The sequence below is a fragment of the Ambystoma mexicanum genome, chromosome 4p (assembly GCF_040938575.1).
Source record: "Ambystoma mexicanum isolate Mex_15411 chromosome 4p, UKY_AmexF1_1, whole genome shotgun sequence".
In the NCBI taxonomy this organism is placed as follows: domain Eukaryota; kingdom Metazoa; phylum Chordata; class Amphibia; order Caudata; family Ambystomatidae; genus Ambystoma; species Ambystoma mexicanum.
In genome coordinates this window covers 1,196,173,187-1,196,188,604 of record NC_090927.1, presented here as the reverse complement: position 1 = coordinate 1,196,188,604, position 15,418 = coordinate 1,196,173,187, and the positions used below count along the sequence as shown (strand labels likewise).

General features: G+C 46.3%; 1 protein-coding gene across 2 annotated transcripts in view; it reads left to right on the top strand.

Moving 5' to 3' along the window:
- ACOXL (acyl-CoA oxidase like) overlaps positions 1-15,418 on the top strand; it is a 1,650,624-nt gene that overhangs the window by 1,410,540 nt on the left and 224,666 nt on the right. For both annotated transcript variants that reach the window (XM_069606843.1, XM_069606844.1), the window contains one exon: positions 572-659. In XM_069606843.1, the coding sequence (XP_069462944.1) occupies positions 572-659 (88 nt within the window). The remainder of the gene's footprint in view (positions 1-571; positions 660-15,418) is intronic.

Below are 15,418 nucleotides of genomic sequence, written 5' to 3'. Positions count from 1 at the left end.
AGTTTGCGATTTTTCACAGCTCAAGACATCATTTTGACTTTGGCCAGTGGAGTAACTTTGCTGAAAATGTTGGGAGGGGGACATGACATCTGAAGAAAAGGTGCCCCAGCCAAATGAATGGCGACACAATGGTGTGCCATGAAAGTTGGTGGGGGACAAGCACCCTTGTCCCCCCCTAAAATTACCCCCATGACTCTGGCATCCTGAACACTAAAATGCATGTTTGTCTCTGTAGACAAGTAGAAACAGGAGTTTGTCCCTGTAGGTCTTAACCTACCAGCCTTTGCCAAGTGGTAAAGCAGAAATTAAATCGTTGTCGGGTTGAGAAGCCATTTCAGTATTAGCAAGGCTCCCATTTGAGAGATTACTGTGTACTAGCAATATTTTCTCAGCTGTGATGTCATGCCTAGATTTACTTTGTTTAGAGTTTCGAACATTTGCTTAAAATCTGTAATCATTTTAAATTCAACCCTTGTTCTCCAGGCGGAGGTTCAACTGATTTGTAACTAATTTAGAAAAGTAGGAATCTTTTAACTATGATGATTTCTAACTTTGCTTTTTAAAATTTTAGATAATGGTGAAAAAGGAAGAATTTTTTAGTGCGTGGAACTCGTGTCTTCATCATGTTGTTTCCTTAGCTTTGGCTCACATTCACAGAGGTCAGTCTATTTCTTGTTATAAAATGTTCATAAATGCTTTGATCACACTTCCAGGAGCCTTCAAGAATGGTCTATGTTGTGTAATTGGCTGCTTCAGAAACTTAAAAGAAACATATTCCTTTTCCAACCTGGGAATGTATCTGCAGGTTGCAAGTCTCTTGCTGTTTTAACTTCTTGTTTGCTTTTGGGAACCTTATAGACATTCTAGAAAAAGTAGTCCTGATTTGTTCTTAGGATGTATGTATTTTTCTTAATTTACATAGGGAAAATGCTTAAGTGAAAGCTCTCTATTATTCTGTAGAGGTGGAAACCCCCACCCTCACAAAGGTTCACTATTTTGCTATTCCAAATATCAGATATTCACTAAAGTGTCTTCCCAACTTTACCCCCAATGTATCATCTTTATATAGGTTTTTTTAATGCTTTGCAGCAAATGAGCATCGCAAAAGAATGTATGACTTCATTAAAAAGGTTCTCATGCCTTCCAATTAACATAATGCTTCCCTTACACGAAATCCGCGAAGCTTTTGACACACTCACCACACCCCCTAAAGCTATCAGCACAGCTGTGTGCTTACATCCCAATTAAACTTGCAATCTCTTATCATTATTCTGTTTGAAATAAGGTCAGATGGTGCCAAGCTGAAAAGTAGCTGCACGTGCAAAGTTACATAAACAAGAACTGGTGTTCGCGATTAGCAAGCATGCAAATAAATCTCGCTTTTGTGTGCCAAAACCGAACTCCATCCTGTCAACTAGTGTATATGCATTTCAAAATGGAGCCCTTTCTAACTTTGTGTTATTGCTATATTTTCCAGCAAATGACAGACCCTGCAAGAATTATCATGGGTCTGGCTTTGTAAAATAAATCTCAACTGGTCTAGCCCTATCAATCTCGGCATAAAATCGCCCATTCTGGTAGTTAAGATTTTAGAGTATATTTTAGCATCAGTGTTAATCAACGCAGTTGGTCTATAGGAGCTTTGGGATGATAGGTGTTTACTCGGTTTGGGAAACATCACCAGTTTTGCTTCATTCATTGAGTCTCTAATCGTGCACTTCACTCTAAAAGTATTGAACAATGTAGTGAGACGTGGTACTAGGACTTCCTGGTAACGTTTGTAAAAGCTTGTGGATTATACATCTGGCCCTGGTGCTTTGTTACGTGGTAGGGACTGTATGGCCTTTATTACCTCTTCCTCACATATTTACTCCTCTAATCCTGTGTAATAGTAATAGTCTGTAAGGAAGCTTTTTGCAAACATATCTCCTGTTTTTCCCGATCTGGGTCATTAGAGGTATATAGTGCTGTGTGATAATCGCTAAGGACCCCCAGAATGCCCTCTTTAGTAGTAGCGTAGCCCCCAGAGTTATTTTTCAATTTCAATATCGTCTGAGAATCGTATGCTATCTTTTTGTTGTCTTGCAAGCAGTTTATCAGCTTTGTTTGCTTTTTTATGTAATAGAATTGCTTAGTGTAAAGTAACCTTCTTTACGCGTGTTTAGTACGATGGGTCTCAGGTTGGCTTTGCGCATGTTTCAGTGACCGTTGTAGACTCCTTGTGAACTATTTCTGCCATTATATCTCTTCCTTTAGTTTCTAATTCCTCTTCCCACGCTCTACGATGCCTGTCCTGTTTTGCCTTCATAGCTATTAAGTGGCCCCTGAACACTGGCTTAAATGCATCCCATACCCCTTTAGGAGATATATCTTGGGTATCATTTTCTGTGGTGTTAATTTTATCCTGAATCATGGTGGCCAAGATTGGGTCCTGCATCAAGTTTTCTGGAAAATGCCACTTCCAAACCCCCTCTAAAACCCCCTCCACCTCTATTAGCATAGTTAATGGGGCATAGTCGGAGAGGGAAATAGTTCCCAGATCTATATCCTTCACCCTCCACATTATACAAGTCGAAACCCAGATATAATCAATCCTTGACATGGACAGGTGGACGTGGGAATAATGTGTGAAACATTTGTTCTGACCCTTTAATACTCGCCAGACATGGTGGAGAGCCAGCATAGTCATTTTTTGTTTAAGGCGTTTATAAGGCGTCAATGTGCGTTGCATTGCCTTTGAATTCCTATCTATTTGTGGGGTCCATGCCAAGTTGAAGTCTCCAGCCAGTATGATTTTTCCCCTCTGCAAAGTTTTCAAGTTGTGTCAGGACACCCCTCAAAAAACCATCTTGACCTTTATTAGGAGAAAAAATATTCGCTAATGTGTACTTACGGGCACCTATTATTACTTTGAGTATAAGTGAGTGTCCAGCTGGATCGACCTTGGTCGCTAAAACCTTTACTGCAAATGTATTGCTAATAGCTATTAGGACCTCAGCTTTTTTGTCTACCACATCCGCTTCATACAAATGGAGATAACCACTAATCTTAAATTTCCCTTTATCTTTTTTCCTGATGCCCACATCAAGATTTCTGGTTTCTGACTGCTAAAAGAACCCTTGATTTTCTTTTTTTTACCGGGGAGTTCATTTGCCTAACACTGTGGGATAAAATTCTATTTGTCTTCATTAAACTGTCCTAGTCCATCCATGCATTACCCTGTAACCTGTAGGTAAGCTTGCCCCCCTTGCTTCCATTTTGCGTGACCTTTCCAGTTCTATGACCACCCTCCTCCCCAACATGACCCTAGATCCCAGCTCCTCGCCCCGCCTTCCCAACCCCCAACGTCCCCCTCATTCCCTGGGGGGTCCATATGTCCTATGATCCACTGGGCAAAATGTCTGATACCATTGGCCCCCTAAACCCCCCAGAGCTATAACGTGGGGAATCCTAAACCCCACTTCAAGATTCCAAGCGGCCTATCACTATCCCGTGGTCCCTAGGGCCGGTATCTTATTTGAATTGCGTGCCTCTTTCATATTTCCCAATCAGAGGATCTCAGGTGCGGTCTCCTACCTTCAAAGTCCTCTGCACAGATTTACATATGTTCCCTTGGTTCAAGTGTAGTTATCTTACTTCCTTTTGTCCTCTTTTGTCAACATCCTCCACTCCCATGGCTTTTGATCTCTATTTTTTAGCCATTCTGACTTTCTAGTGCTGCCAGACGGTTCATCTTCTTCTTCCTTTGGTATCTGCAGAATATGCATGCCTTCTTCACAGGTTGTTATTCAATATTGGCCGTCCTCCCATTTGAATAGCAGCCCAAAAGGAAATGTCCATTTATATCTAATTTGCTTTTGTTTAAGGAACTGTACCACCGGACCCATAGCACGCCTTTTTTGTAGTGTTGATTGTGCCAAATCCTGATATAATTGCACTTTGCCGCCATTGATGTTTATTGAGCCTGATGTTCTGGCTGCTCTTAATATAGTCTCCTTCTGGGTATAGGAAGTGATTGCCGCCAGCACATCCCTCGACCTCGCTCCCGGATCGCTCACTTAGGTATGACCCTATGGATCCGATCAATGTTGACCAATTACTCTTGCTCCCCGGTAGGATATCTGCAAACAATTGTACCTTATTTTTCAGGTCCTTGTCCTCTACCAACTCAATCAAGTTTTAATACGTATATTAGTCTGACGGGAGCGGTTCTCCAGATCTTCATATTGAGTTTCTAAGTTGTGAGAAAGTCTGGAAAGATGTTCAATCGCTTCATCCGCCTTTTTAGAATCGTCCGACATATCTTGTATTGCTCTCTCCGCGGTATCGACTCGCTCCTCTAGTTTGGCCACATCTGCCTTCACTTTTTGCAATTACTGTTTCAATTCTGTTTTCAATAGGGAGAACAGTTGTCTGAAACGTTTCATGAAGTGCTCCTGAAACTCTTTGAAACACGATTGAAAGTCCTCTTTCTGCATAGCTGTCTTCGGGGTGTCTCCTCTGACCCTTTGTTGCCTTTCGGGAGCTTCCACTCTTTCCAAAGCCTGCAGTGGCCTACCGGGGGTCCACAGTTTCACAGTGTCTGTATTTTTTTTCTGATTCCTTTGTCCCAGGGCAGGTGTCTTCCCTTTAACTTTGGACATGAGGGTAGTGATTTTAGTTTATTTGGCGTGATTGTGTTGCTGATCGCTGCCTTTCTAGTAATCACCTCCAGCAGATTCCTAAATAGCATGGCAGAATGTAAATTTTCGATACTCGCTCTAATCACCCCAGAGACCGTCAGTACAGTGATGTCTTTTTTTTACCCTATAGTGATAAGACCAGGCCTGCTGATCTTGCCAGGCCACATTAATTTGTGGACTCAGGTGAGCGTTCTTGACTCCTCCTCCCAAGTGCAACAGACCACCCCACACACATTCAGTCTCAGATCACCCTTGTAAAATGAATTTGTCTCCGGTTTGGTCTCTTGGCTTCTTACCGCCGTTCTTTTATTGGTGTAGGTCTGCTGACGCTGCCCCTATGCCATGTGTTTGAGCCACTGTCCATCAGTCTGAAATGAGGGACAAAATCTTTCCACCTTCTGTTATCTCACAACCACCCTTGTGATCGCTCTGGGCGTGTCTGTTAATCGCGGTTACCATCACTGTCCGAGGCCGGCTCCTCCTCCTGGGGCATAGGGTGCTTGCGCCATCTGGCACCGTCTCTCAACAATCTACTAGCTGCACACCAGAGGGAAAGGGGGGGGCGCTCCCGGCGGCACCGCATCTATCCCCCACAGTTCCCGGGCATCTTCAATAGTAAATTTGATGCTGACAGGCCGCGCTCTCTCAAGCCTGCAATCTGTGGTCCGCTTCAGGGTTGAGAGGATATCCGATCAATCTTCAGTGATTCTCAGCTATTCCCGTTCTTCGATCGAGCATTCTGCTAATTCTGTGCACGTTGTTTCACTTTTATTCCAACCTCGTCCCTCTGCATATCGCAAGTCTGTTGCTACGAACTGCTTATTTGTCAGGCGCTTCGGGATGGAGCAGCTCACAAACGTCCTGCTCGTCGGCCGCCATTTTGGAAATGCACAGTTTTTTTTTTATAAACTCATTTTTATTGACATTTTCATTAATAATGTTGAAACCCTCTGGCTTCTCCCCCACCCTGCTCTGCCCTCTTTCCCCCCACCCCCTACCTTACAGAAAGAGAGTGGAATTATAAACAGATTTCCAAAATTATATCATTTGCCGATTTCAAACCAACGCCAGCACCCGTAGTCTCTGTGGGCCCATGCCTGCCCTAAAGTCATTTCGGAGGAACGTCGACACCAAGTCCCAGTCCTCTGCAAACTTTGTGAGACCCCCCTGAGTCATATAAGTCGCCCACTCCAGTGCTACAAAGGACCAAATCTTGGTCATTCACTCCTGCCCCGTGGGGACCACCTTGCTCTTCCATTTCTGTGCCACTCGTAGTAAAGCTGCTACGCTAAGTATCGTGTACGCATTTTTTTGCGCCTTAGACAGCAGAACCTCAGTGACATCGCCCATCCCCAAAATGCATCCTAGAAGCCCCTATGAATCTGCTGGCCGAAAATCCCCTTCATATCCGCATTAACCGATACCCAGAAAGCTTGTATGTGTTTCCAGGTCCCCACACCCACTCCAACATTTGTCTGATACCCCCGGGTAACATTTGTGTATCTTTTCAGGTGTGAGGTGCCATTGAACCATTACCTTGATCCACATTTCCCAGATCTGAATTGCTCTCGTTAGTTTGGGTATACTCTCCCATAGGTGGACCCATTGATCTTCGGGTATAATGTGGCCCAGAGTGACCTCCCATTCTTTCATATATAGCCAGTCCGGGTGCCATTGGCCATCAGAGAAGATTTTGTAAAGAGCAGCAATTATGCTTGTCCTCCAAGTTTGTTGTCACGTACCTTTCAAAAGGTGTAAGCTCCATAACTGCCGCCTCTTTAATCCCTGGGTTCATTAATTAACCAATGTCTCAGCTGTGAGTAGCGGAATCTCTCCCTTTCCCCTAAACCGAAGTGTTGTTGGCACTGTATGAACGTTTTGATCTCAAAGCCCTCCACTGTGTCTCTCCATTTGCAGCAGCCCCCCTCCTCTCACTGGGTGATCGCTCCCCTCTCTCTTCTTGGCCCTAACTGTGGATTCCGAAAGAGAGGCGTAAAGGGCGAAGGAAAAGGTGTCGGTCCCACCAGGCGGACCGGAGAGTCCTACACAGCTCCCACCAAGACCGTGATGTGGCTTAGATACATGTGCTTAGTCCTGTCTGACCGTGCACACCAAAGAACTTGCTCCAGGGGCCTCCCCACCACCACTCTGTCCATTATGAGACACCAGAGGGTGTCTCACTGACTAGTCCCTGGGGATCTGTCATCCAAGTGACCAGGACACAGCCATCACTATTGGATCCAGTTCCTGGGGGTGACTAGTGAGAGAGGATCACCTGGATGAGGGGTCCATGGGCAGTGGAATTGGGACATCGACAGGTGAGACGCTGTACCCCCTTTCTTATAACACCTTTTCCCCATCCTACCCCATAGGATATTCAGAAGTTCTACCCCGCCCCTACCCCTTTTCCGACATGAACACTTTCTTACACCAGAAAGACAACAGACTAACACCTGGGCCATTTACCTGACATGTCCCAACACAATGGTCCGGCAGAGTCAGGCAGTTGACAATACCCACACACATCTGACAGCCCTTTCCCTTCCCCACAGGGATAAAAGCTCAAACACGAGAGCACACTTGGAGCAAGGCAAACCACACGAGGAGGCAGCTATTCCAAGCCAGTAATTCAAGAGGAAGAGAAAGTCGGCGAGAACCGAAAGGACGACAAGGAGGGAAGTGCCCTTGCTCTTTTCGACCCAGACCTGCGAAGCCTCCGTGGAAGGAATCATAAGGCTGGGAACAACAGCTAGCGTGTGGTGTAACAGATGTTAACGGTGCACTGAGCCTTCCTACACTGATAACTAAGGCACGGAGAGGCGCTTGCGACCATGGTACCGTCCTTGACTCCAGATACAAGAAATACCAATCGGTTCATCACAGCCGGTGAGTCGGAGGGAGAACCGATAGTAAACTGAACTGTGTTGAGCGAAGGTTGCAAATGGCAACACAATGCGAATCAAAGAACAAAGACTTTGTGTGTTACAGAACTGTTAAAAACCCAGGGAGAGACCAGCTGCAGAATGGTCCGGCGCAACGTGGGCGCTCATTCGAAAGACTCTTGCTGGTTCCCTTTAGTTGAAACTACCGATACCAGAAAGCCCTAGGAGAGCCGACGCATGAGTTCAAAGTGGTCATATAAAAGTCGAATAAAAGCCCTTGTACAGTCGAAAGTCTTTGACACGCTGGGGCAGGGCCGGTCTTTGTGTCAGGCAGCTCAGGCAGCTGCCTGGCGTCAGTCAGCCTCTAGGGGGCGCTCGCGTGAGCCTCAAGCCAGTGCGAAGCCAGTGGGCCAGGTCGCACGCACCAGCCAAAGCCAGCCAGCCTAGGAATACAAACGTAAGTTAACAACACAGTAAAATGATGCATCATTAGGCATCCTAAAACTGCTTACTGATGCATCATTTTAATGTGTTGTTAACTTAAGTTCGTATTCCACACTGCAGCAGGCGGCAGGCAGCCTCGTCCCTTAGGCAGGGCAGCAATTGGCAGGCTGATATCCCGGGTGGCGCCGGCGCCATTGGCGCCAGCAAGGCCCATGGGCGCATGCGCCCTCCTCCAAGCCAAACGCGCGCACTCACAGAAGTGCACTGCTACTCTGAAACGTATTCGGATTGGGGGCTGCTGGCGTTGGCGACGGCGTTGTAGTTGAAAAACCCTCTTATTGTAAAAGTGGAGTGGGTCGTGCAATGTGCAGTGCAACCGTGCACGCAGGTAAGTGTTTGGGGCGGGAGGAGGGGGGCAGGGAGGCGAGCGGGCAGGTTGACTACTTTCCCGGCGTCCGGCGGTCATTAAGTTGAACAGTGGGAGGAGGGAAAGGTAGAAAGCATTGATCGGAGCGGGGTGGACGGTGATTGATGGCCACAAACTGCAGACACCTGCATTTTCTTTCCAGACTGTGATTTCCTCTCCGGCCCACTTTCTCTTTCCATTTCTGCAACTCCTATTTATTTTCCTTTAAATTCCCTTCTTTTATCCACTTTTCTAACCCGTCCTCCGCTCTCTCGCCCGTGGGCTATCTGCACTAGTGCATTGTGTAATATTACATACATTTCATTGCTGATGGTGGAGAGGCGTTATGCAGTCCTGAAGCATAAGCTATTCTGTATATGTCATATTACATACGGTAGGTTATTTATAACACGCTTAAATACCCAGATGTTTCTAAGCACTGACGCAGGGATCGAACCTGTGTTTGCTCTGTCGTTTTGCTTCCAAGGAGAGCACTTTGCCCCTCCTCCCGAGAAATGGGCTCTTATTGCATGCATTCTGTGATCAATTGGGGGTCTCCGCACCCCATCAGAATGGAGTGCCATGGAACAAAATAATTGCGCTTTTTGGGTAATATTGTGCTGTTTGTAGTAAATGATATGCATCCAATGTATGGAGAGCAGACCCCCACCTTGAAAACATAACGAGTGATAAGATTTCTGGAAAACCATACGTGGACACACTTAATACACAATAAAACGATATACAGCAATGCCAGTGGGACTGCAGACCATCCCCTAAGTACATTCAGGAAAGAAAGTGTGTAAGAGCTCCAGAAACAGGTTCAGCCATACTGCACACCAGTCTGGGGTCCTCTGAACCCTAAACCCTCGTATGCTTAGCCCTAACCCCATGAAGTTGCCCCGCAGATCATGAAGGTTAGTGTCGTACCAAGTATTCAACCTGTGGCAAAATCTCCTGAAATTGTCACCGCTTAATTGATTGCAATGATGAGTACAACGACAACTCTGTCGATAACATTCACAACTCAATGTCATAAATTGTGAAAACAGCAGTGACCCAGCGCTAATGTCTCTCAAGTGGTTCCCTGTAAGCCAGTCTAGTTCCTTGACACTATTACTCTGCGGGGACCCTGTGCCTCTCACCGCTATCACCCACCTCACACTACTCTACCCGTGCTGTATACCAAGCATCGACTCACACTCCACAAACTCAGCCTTCTCTTGATCTTCACACCTCACACTCAGCCAACATGCCTGTCAACTTTGCTTGATTATGCTCAAGCATTAGGGAGCCTTGGGCGGGGCTCTTTGGTATGGCAGTTTGTGAGGTAACAGTTACTGTAAGGCACTTGGGGGACTCTGTCCGCGATGCAGCAAAACAGATGTGAAGGGACATGCAGATTTTTCGCAGACGCAAATCATTGTATAAAATGTTTTCTACTCTGATTCCTCCGGTTGTTGTTTCTGTTCCGTACTGCATGCTGTTGCATTGTGTTACTGCTAGTCCAGAATATCGTCAGATTCTCTCTTATTCCACGCCCCTGAGCTTTTCTTTCTTTCTTTCTTTCTTTCTTTCTTTCTTTCTTTCTTTCTTTCTTTCTCTTCTTTCTCTTCTTTCTCTTCTTTCTCTTCTTTCTCTTCTTTCTCTCACCTGTCCTCTTCGTGTTGCTGCTGTAAATAGCTGGGTTTTCATCACTGAGTTCGGTTGTCATAGTGGGAGTTCTTCTAAGTCACCAACTGTACCCACTCTACAACGAGCCAAAGAAAATAAGACCACGCAGGCCGGGTTTGGTTGGGTCGGGATTTAAATGTGTCCGGGCACTGATGAAAGTGAGCCACAATCGCACAATTCCTTTTAGATACTTTTGGGGACAGACTTTTGGAGTGCTATTTATCTAGGGGGGCGTTGTGACATATTGTGCATTTTAAAGTATATTTAAACAGACCCGTTTTGGCCCCCCAAAAACCTGCCCAACAGTAAGATGCTAAGCCAGTGCTTTTGGGCATTTATTGACCAATAGGCCAATTTGAGCCCCTGAAGACAGGTTTGGCGCAAAAAGTGCTGTAAGCACAAGTAGTGGTGCCTGCATTGGCACGTTGATACTGGTCTATCCAGTGGCCACCGAGCTCGCAAAGGCAGCCCTTGTCCCCAAGATTTACCCGAGATAATAGTGACACCCACGGATAGATAGCAGTGGTCCTCAGACCCCGCAGGGTGCCAGTACGGACAGTTTGAAACTGCATTAAGGCAAAGCCTTCCATAAGTGCAGGTGACAGAAAAACCATTTACCTGGGCAGCAAGAGCTGTGTTTTCACATTAGAATTCTTCTGTAAAGTACTTGAATTCAAATGTAATGAAACTAGCTTCATTTATATAGCAATTATTTATTCATATTGAGGAGGGGTTTTGTCGCACAACAGAGGTGTAGTTTGGGAGTGACGTGAGCCAGTCGGGCGAAGGGGCGCATTCTGATGAATTGGGGGGGAACCAACAATGCTTCCCGCCTGGGATGCAATATGGTGTAAGACCAGCCCTGCGCTGGGGATAGCAAGTGTTTGTGGCAAATATGAACCCGATGCCTGCGAATTAGGGTGATCAGTAACACTCCGAGAACATTGAAGTACGTGAAGACGTACCGGGAGCTGAAACCCGGACTTAGGTAGGAAAAGAGCCTAAGAGGTCTAACAAGCTAAGGCAAGTGTGAACTCGACGGATGGATGACGAAAGAAAGCTAGGGGAAGGGAACCCTGCTTTTCTAATGAGATGTTAGAATCATGAACTGTGTTAGAATGACAAGCATGAACCCGATCGAGGGATGTCTACAGTAAATTGATGGTCCGAGCCCAACAGAGGGAGGCTATCGTAACCAAGAGGAAAGCTAAGGGAAGTAAATCCTACATTGTTAAAGCAAAGTGAACTGTGTAATTGGAAAATGTGAACCTCGCTGATGGATGCCTGTGAAAAGGGGTGAAGAGCGATAACCCTGTGAACATTGTGTTGACGAGAGTAAACCTGACTGAGGGATGTCCACAGTGAAAGATTGTTTAAAAATACATTGAAACTCATGAATACAACAAGTGAAATATTCTGAGTAAAAGGCTGTAGTGAACCCGACAGAGGGAGGCTAACATTCGAGAACGGTCTGAACCCGGAAGAGGGGGATCCAGGGGTGAAGAGTCATCACCCAACATACGGAATGGAACTTTTGTTTTGTTATTTTGGACACATCAGGCCCTCGGAGGCAAGACACTTTGTAGAAAAGAGACTTAACTAACGAAAGCCCCGATATCGCAGAAAGGCAGTGTAGCCTCGTGCTGGAGAAGACCAGGCGTGTGCTGTGCTCAAGAGTCCCACCATGTCTCGTGCTAAAAACGTGGGGAAGGGAGACCTTGGCTATAACATCCTGACTTATCATTTGTGAACACTTCTTTCTTTTCTTGTGAACACTATCTCACACTCTTTTGTTACTTAGCAGTAGGGATTGGCAATATGTTTTTTCTAGTATAGGCCCTTTTATTTGACAAGACGCAACTAGGACTGCCTTATTATTATTTGATGGTCGTAGCTTGCTGCCATCTTAGATTTAGGTTTAGATTAGGCGTTTTTCTCACCCATTTTTACAGTTTAATGAACACCCTTGAACTGTGATCACTTGTGTCTGTCTTTACTGTTGCCACCATGAGTTTCTTACACCATCCTTCAACAAATCTTGCCTTGGTTCCCCTTAAACCACTCACAGACCACCCTACTTGAGCCACCATGTAATAAAGCCGATTGTTGGGCTCCCCATACCACCCCTGTATGTAGGGGCCCAGAGCACCTCAATCGAGACCCTCGGTTTTCTCTTACTCCAAATGAAGGACTGCGTCCATAGAATCTTGAAGAATTTCTGCGCAACTGGTATCTGGAGGGCCTGGAAGTAGTACAAGATCTTTCGAAGTATCACCATCTTGAGAGTATTGACCCTCCCCAGCCACGATTCCAACAGGGGGGCGTAATTAGCTGGATATAGTTCAGGGACCAGTAATGCCAATCTCTAAATATTGAATACTTTTTCCGCCCATATATAAGGGCAGGATATTCGCACCCCCTGATGTTGAGCTTCCAACAAAGTCAAGTTAAGTTAAGTTCGGATTTGTGCGCATTATTCTTCAGGCCTGCCACACAGCTGAAGCCTTGAAGTTCCATAGTGATCCCAGTAATGTTGTTTCCGGACTGGAGATTGCGAGAAGCATGTCATCCATGAAGGCCATCACCTTGTGCCCCCCCACCCCTCAAAGCTAATGCCCTTGACGTCCGGTGCCAACCACAGGTGTGCCTGAAGTGATTCCAAGTGGATCGAATAAAGAAGCAGGGAAAGTGGATTCCCCTGCGTGGTACCGCGGAACACCCAAATCCCCTCGCATAGGTGGCCATTAATTGCTAGGCGCAGGGAAGGAGATTGGTAATAGGCTCCCACCATCAGTAGGAATTTATACCCAAACCCCATAGCCTCTAACTTTCGAAAAAGAAAAGATCACTCCACACAGTTGAAAGCCTTTTCAGCATCCAAGGCCAGCAGAACGGCTGGGGTCTTAGTTATATTGACCTTCTGAATAAGGTGGCAGACTCGTCGCCTGTTGTCGAATGTTTGACAGTGGTGGATGAAGCCTAACTGTTCTGGATGCATCAGTTTGGGGAGTAATTTTTCTAGGCGGTTTGCCAAAATTTTAGCATATAATTTTCCATCAATATTAAAGCAATGGGGCAATACGATCCACACAGCATGATTTCTTGGTTTGCTTTTGGAAGGAGCCCAGCTTTTGCTTCCTCCATCGTCTGGGTTATGCACCCAACCTCTCAAATGAGTTCAACACTGGAACTAATTTCGGGGATCAGTGTTTCTTTAAACTTTTTATTAAAAGGGGGGCCTTATTCCTAGGCAAGGAAAGAATCACGGCCCTCACTTCCTCAAATGTAATATCCTCCTCTAGTTCCTCCCTTTCCACTGAGGCAATTTTGTGTAGGGGACATTCAGGGTGATATGAACCCTGAGCCTCCCCCTCAGAGAGTCTGATGTGTATGGTGCTGAGTAAAATTCAGTGAAAGCCGCTGTAATATCACTCGTGGAAGGGCTTATCCCACCCCTGTCTGGTTTTGATCTTGAGGAGGCCTTTCTTCCTAATCTGCTGCGCTTATAATCAGTCAGTTTTGTTTGTCTTGACGAAATAGCTATGTTGCAGGTATAATAGTGATTTTGAACCCTCCACATCTGGATAACCTCCAACTGCCCCTTTATCTGTCTATACTGCTTTCTCCTATCCACCTCCATCCTGGCCCTTACCTGTTGGAGTAGAGTTTCCAACTCTACCTTTTGCCATCCTTAATTGTCTGTCATCTGAGCTTTCATGGCAATCAGCTCCCCCTAAGTATAGCCTTGAACGCATTCCAGAGTACGTGATCATGTACATCTTGAATTTTTGGTTTTGTAGAAATCCCCAATCTTGGCTCTTAAGTCCTCACATATCACTTTATCCGTAAGAAGGTGCTCGGGGAACTTCCATTTCCAAAGCTTGGAACCCACCCTTTCCTGGTGAAGGGTAAATGATAGGCGCATGGACTGGTGGTGCTATCGCCCCCAGGTCCACCCCCTCTAGCCGACCCAACAAGGAGCCCGAAGCCCAGATGTAATCGATCCTAGAGAAGGTCCTATGGACGTGGACGTGGGAGTAAAATGTGTAGCCCTTGTCCGTCCCCCTTATGCCCCTCCAGCCATCTACCAAAGCTAATTGGGCAATGCAATCCCTCAGTTTCTTGGATGGGACCTCCTGGTTGAGGTACACCTTGACACTCCTGTCCTGAGCCGGGTCCCACACCAAGTTGAAATCCCCCATAAGGATGAGCTTCCCCTTTGCAAACTCCTCAATCCTAGCAAGTACTACCTGCAAGAAACCGTCCTGACCTGTGTTGGGCACGTATGTAGACGCTAGCGTGTATGAGCCCCCCTCCCATCGGATGTTTGCAAAGATGTACCTGCCTGCTGCGTCCCCCTCCGTGGACACAATATGCAAACCCGGCAGCTCTCTGAGGGGTCTCAGAACTCCCCCTGCCCTGAACATTGGCTTGCAATAAACAGTCTAAGTTTTAGCTTGTGTTTATCCCTTTTTTTGTTTTTATTCAATTTCTTAAACATTCAGAACAGTTAACATTACCCCTTTATCCCTTTTTTTTTAACATGGGTCTCTTGCAATGCCACCACACCTGTTTTTTCCCTGTGTAGGAATTTCTCCAGCTTCTTCCTTTTGACCAGGTAATTCAGCCCCCTGACGTTCAGTGTGTTCAATTTGAACAACAATCTATCTCCCATGTCCCCATTGGGTCTGGGACACCTTTTAACTTGTATGTCCACTCCCCCCTCCCCTCTTCACTGCCCTCACCCCCATTGCCCCCTCCCAGCCGGTCCGGCTCAACCATCCTACTGATGCCCCAGTCAACAGGCCATGGGAGTTGAGCCTACTTACCAACCCAGAGGAAAACAGTGCGGGTTCTCTACCACCCATGGAACGAAATCAAGATGTTAACACCTCCCCCCCCTTCCCCTGATCCCCATGAGCCTCCTATGAAAACATTCAGCCAAAGTGGAAGGTCCACTTGTATTTCGCCCATGCCTTCACCAGCTCCCTAACCATCATGCCCATCAATCTTCTTTTCACCAAGGTGGTCTGCGCCAAGTCTTGGTACAACTGAATTTTGTACCCATTGATCTTGATGGGGCCTGCCCTCTGGGAATCTGCTCCTTCTGCATATATTGCTGCAGCGGTACAACCACATCCTGCGACCTTGCCCCCGGCTCTCCTCTTCTGGGCCTCACTCTGTGTATGCAATCCAGCTGTATATCAGCCCAGTTCTCAGTCCTTGTCAGCCTCTCCCTCCGACAGCCCTTTTATGTGCATATTGGATCTCCTCAAGCGGTTTTTCAGGTCCTCGCTCTGGATTTTTAGGTTTTGCATGACCCTCGCTAA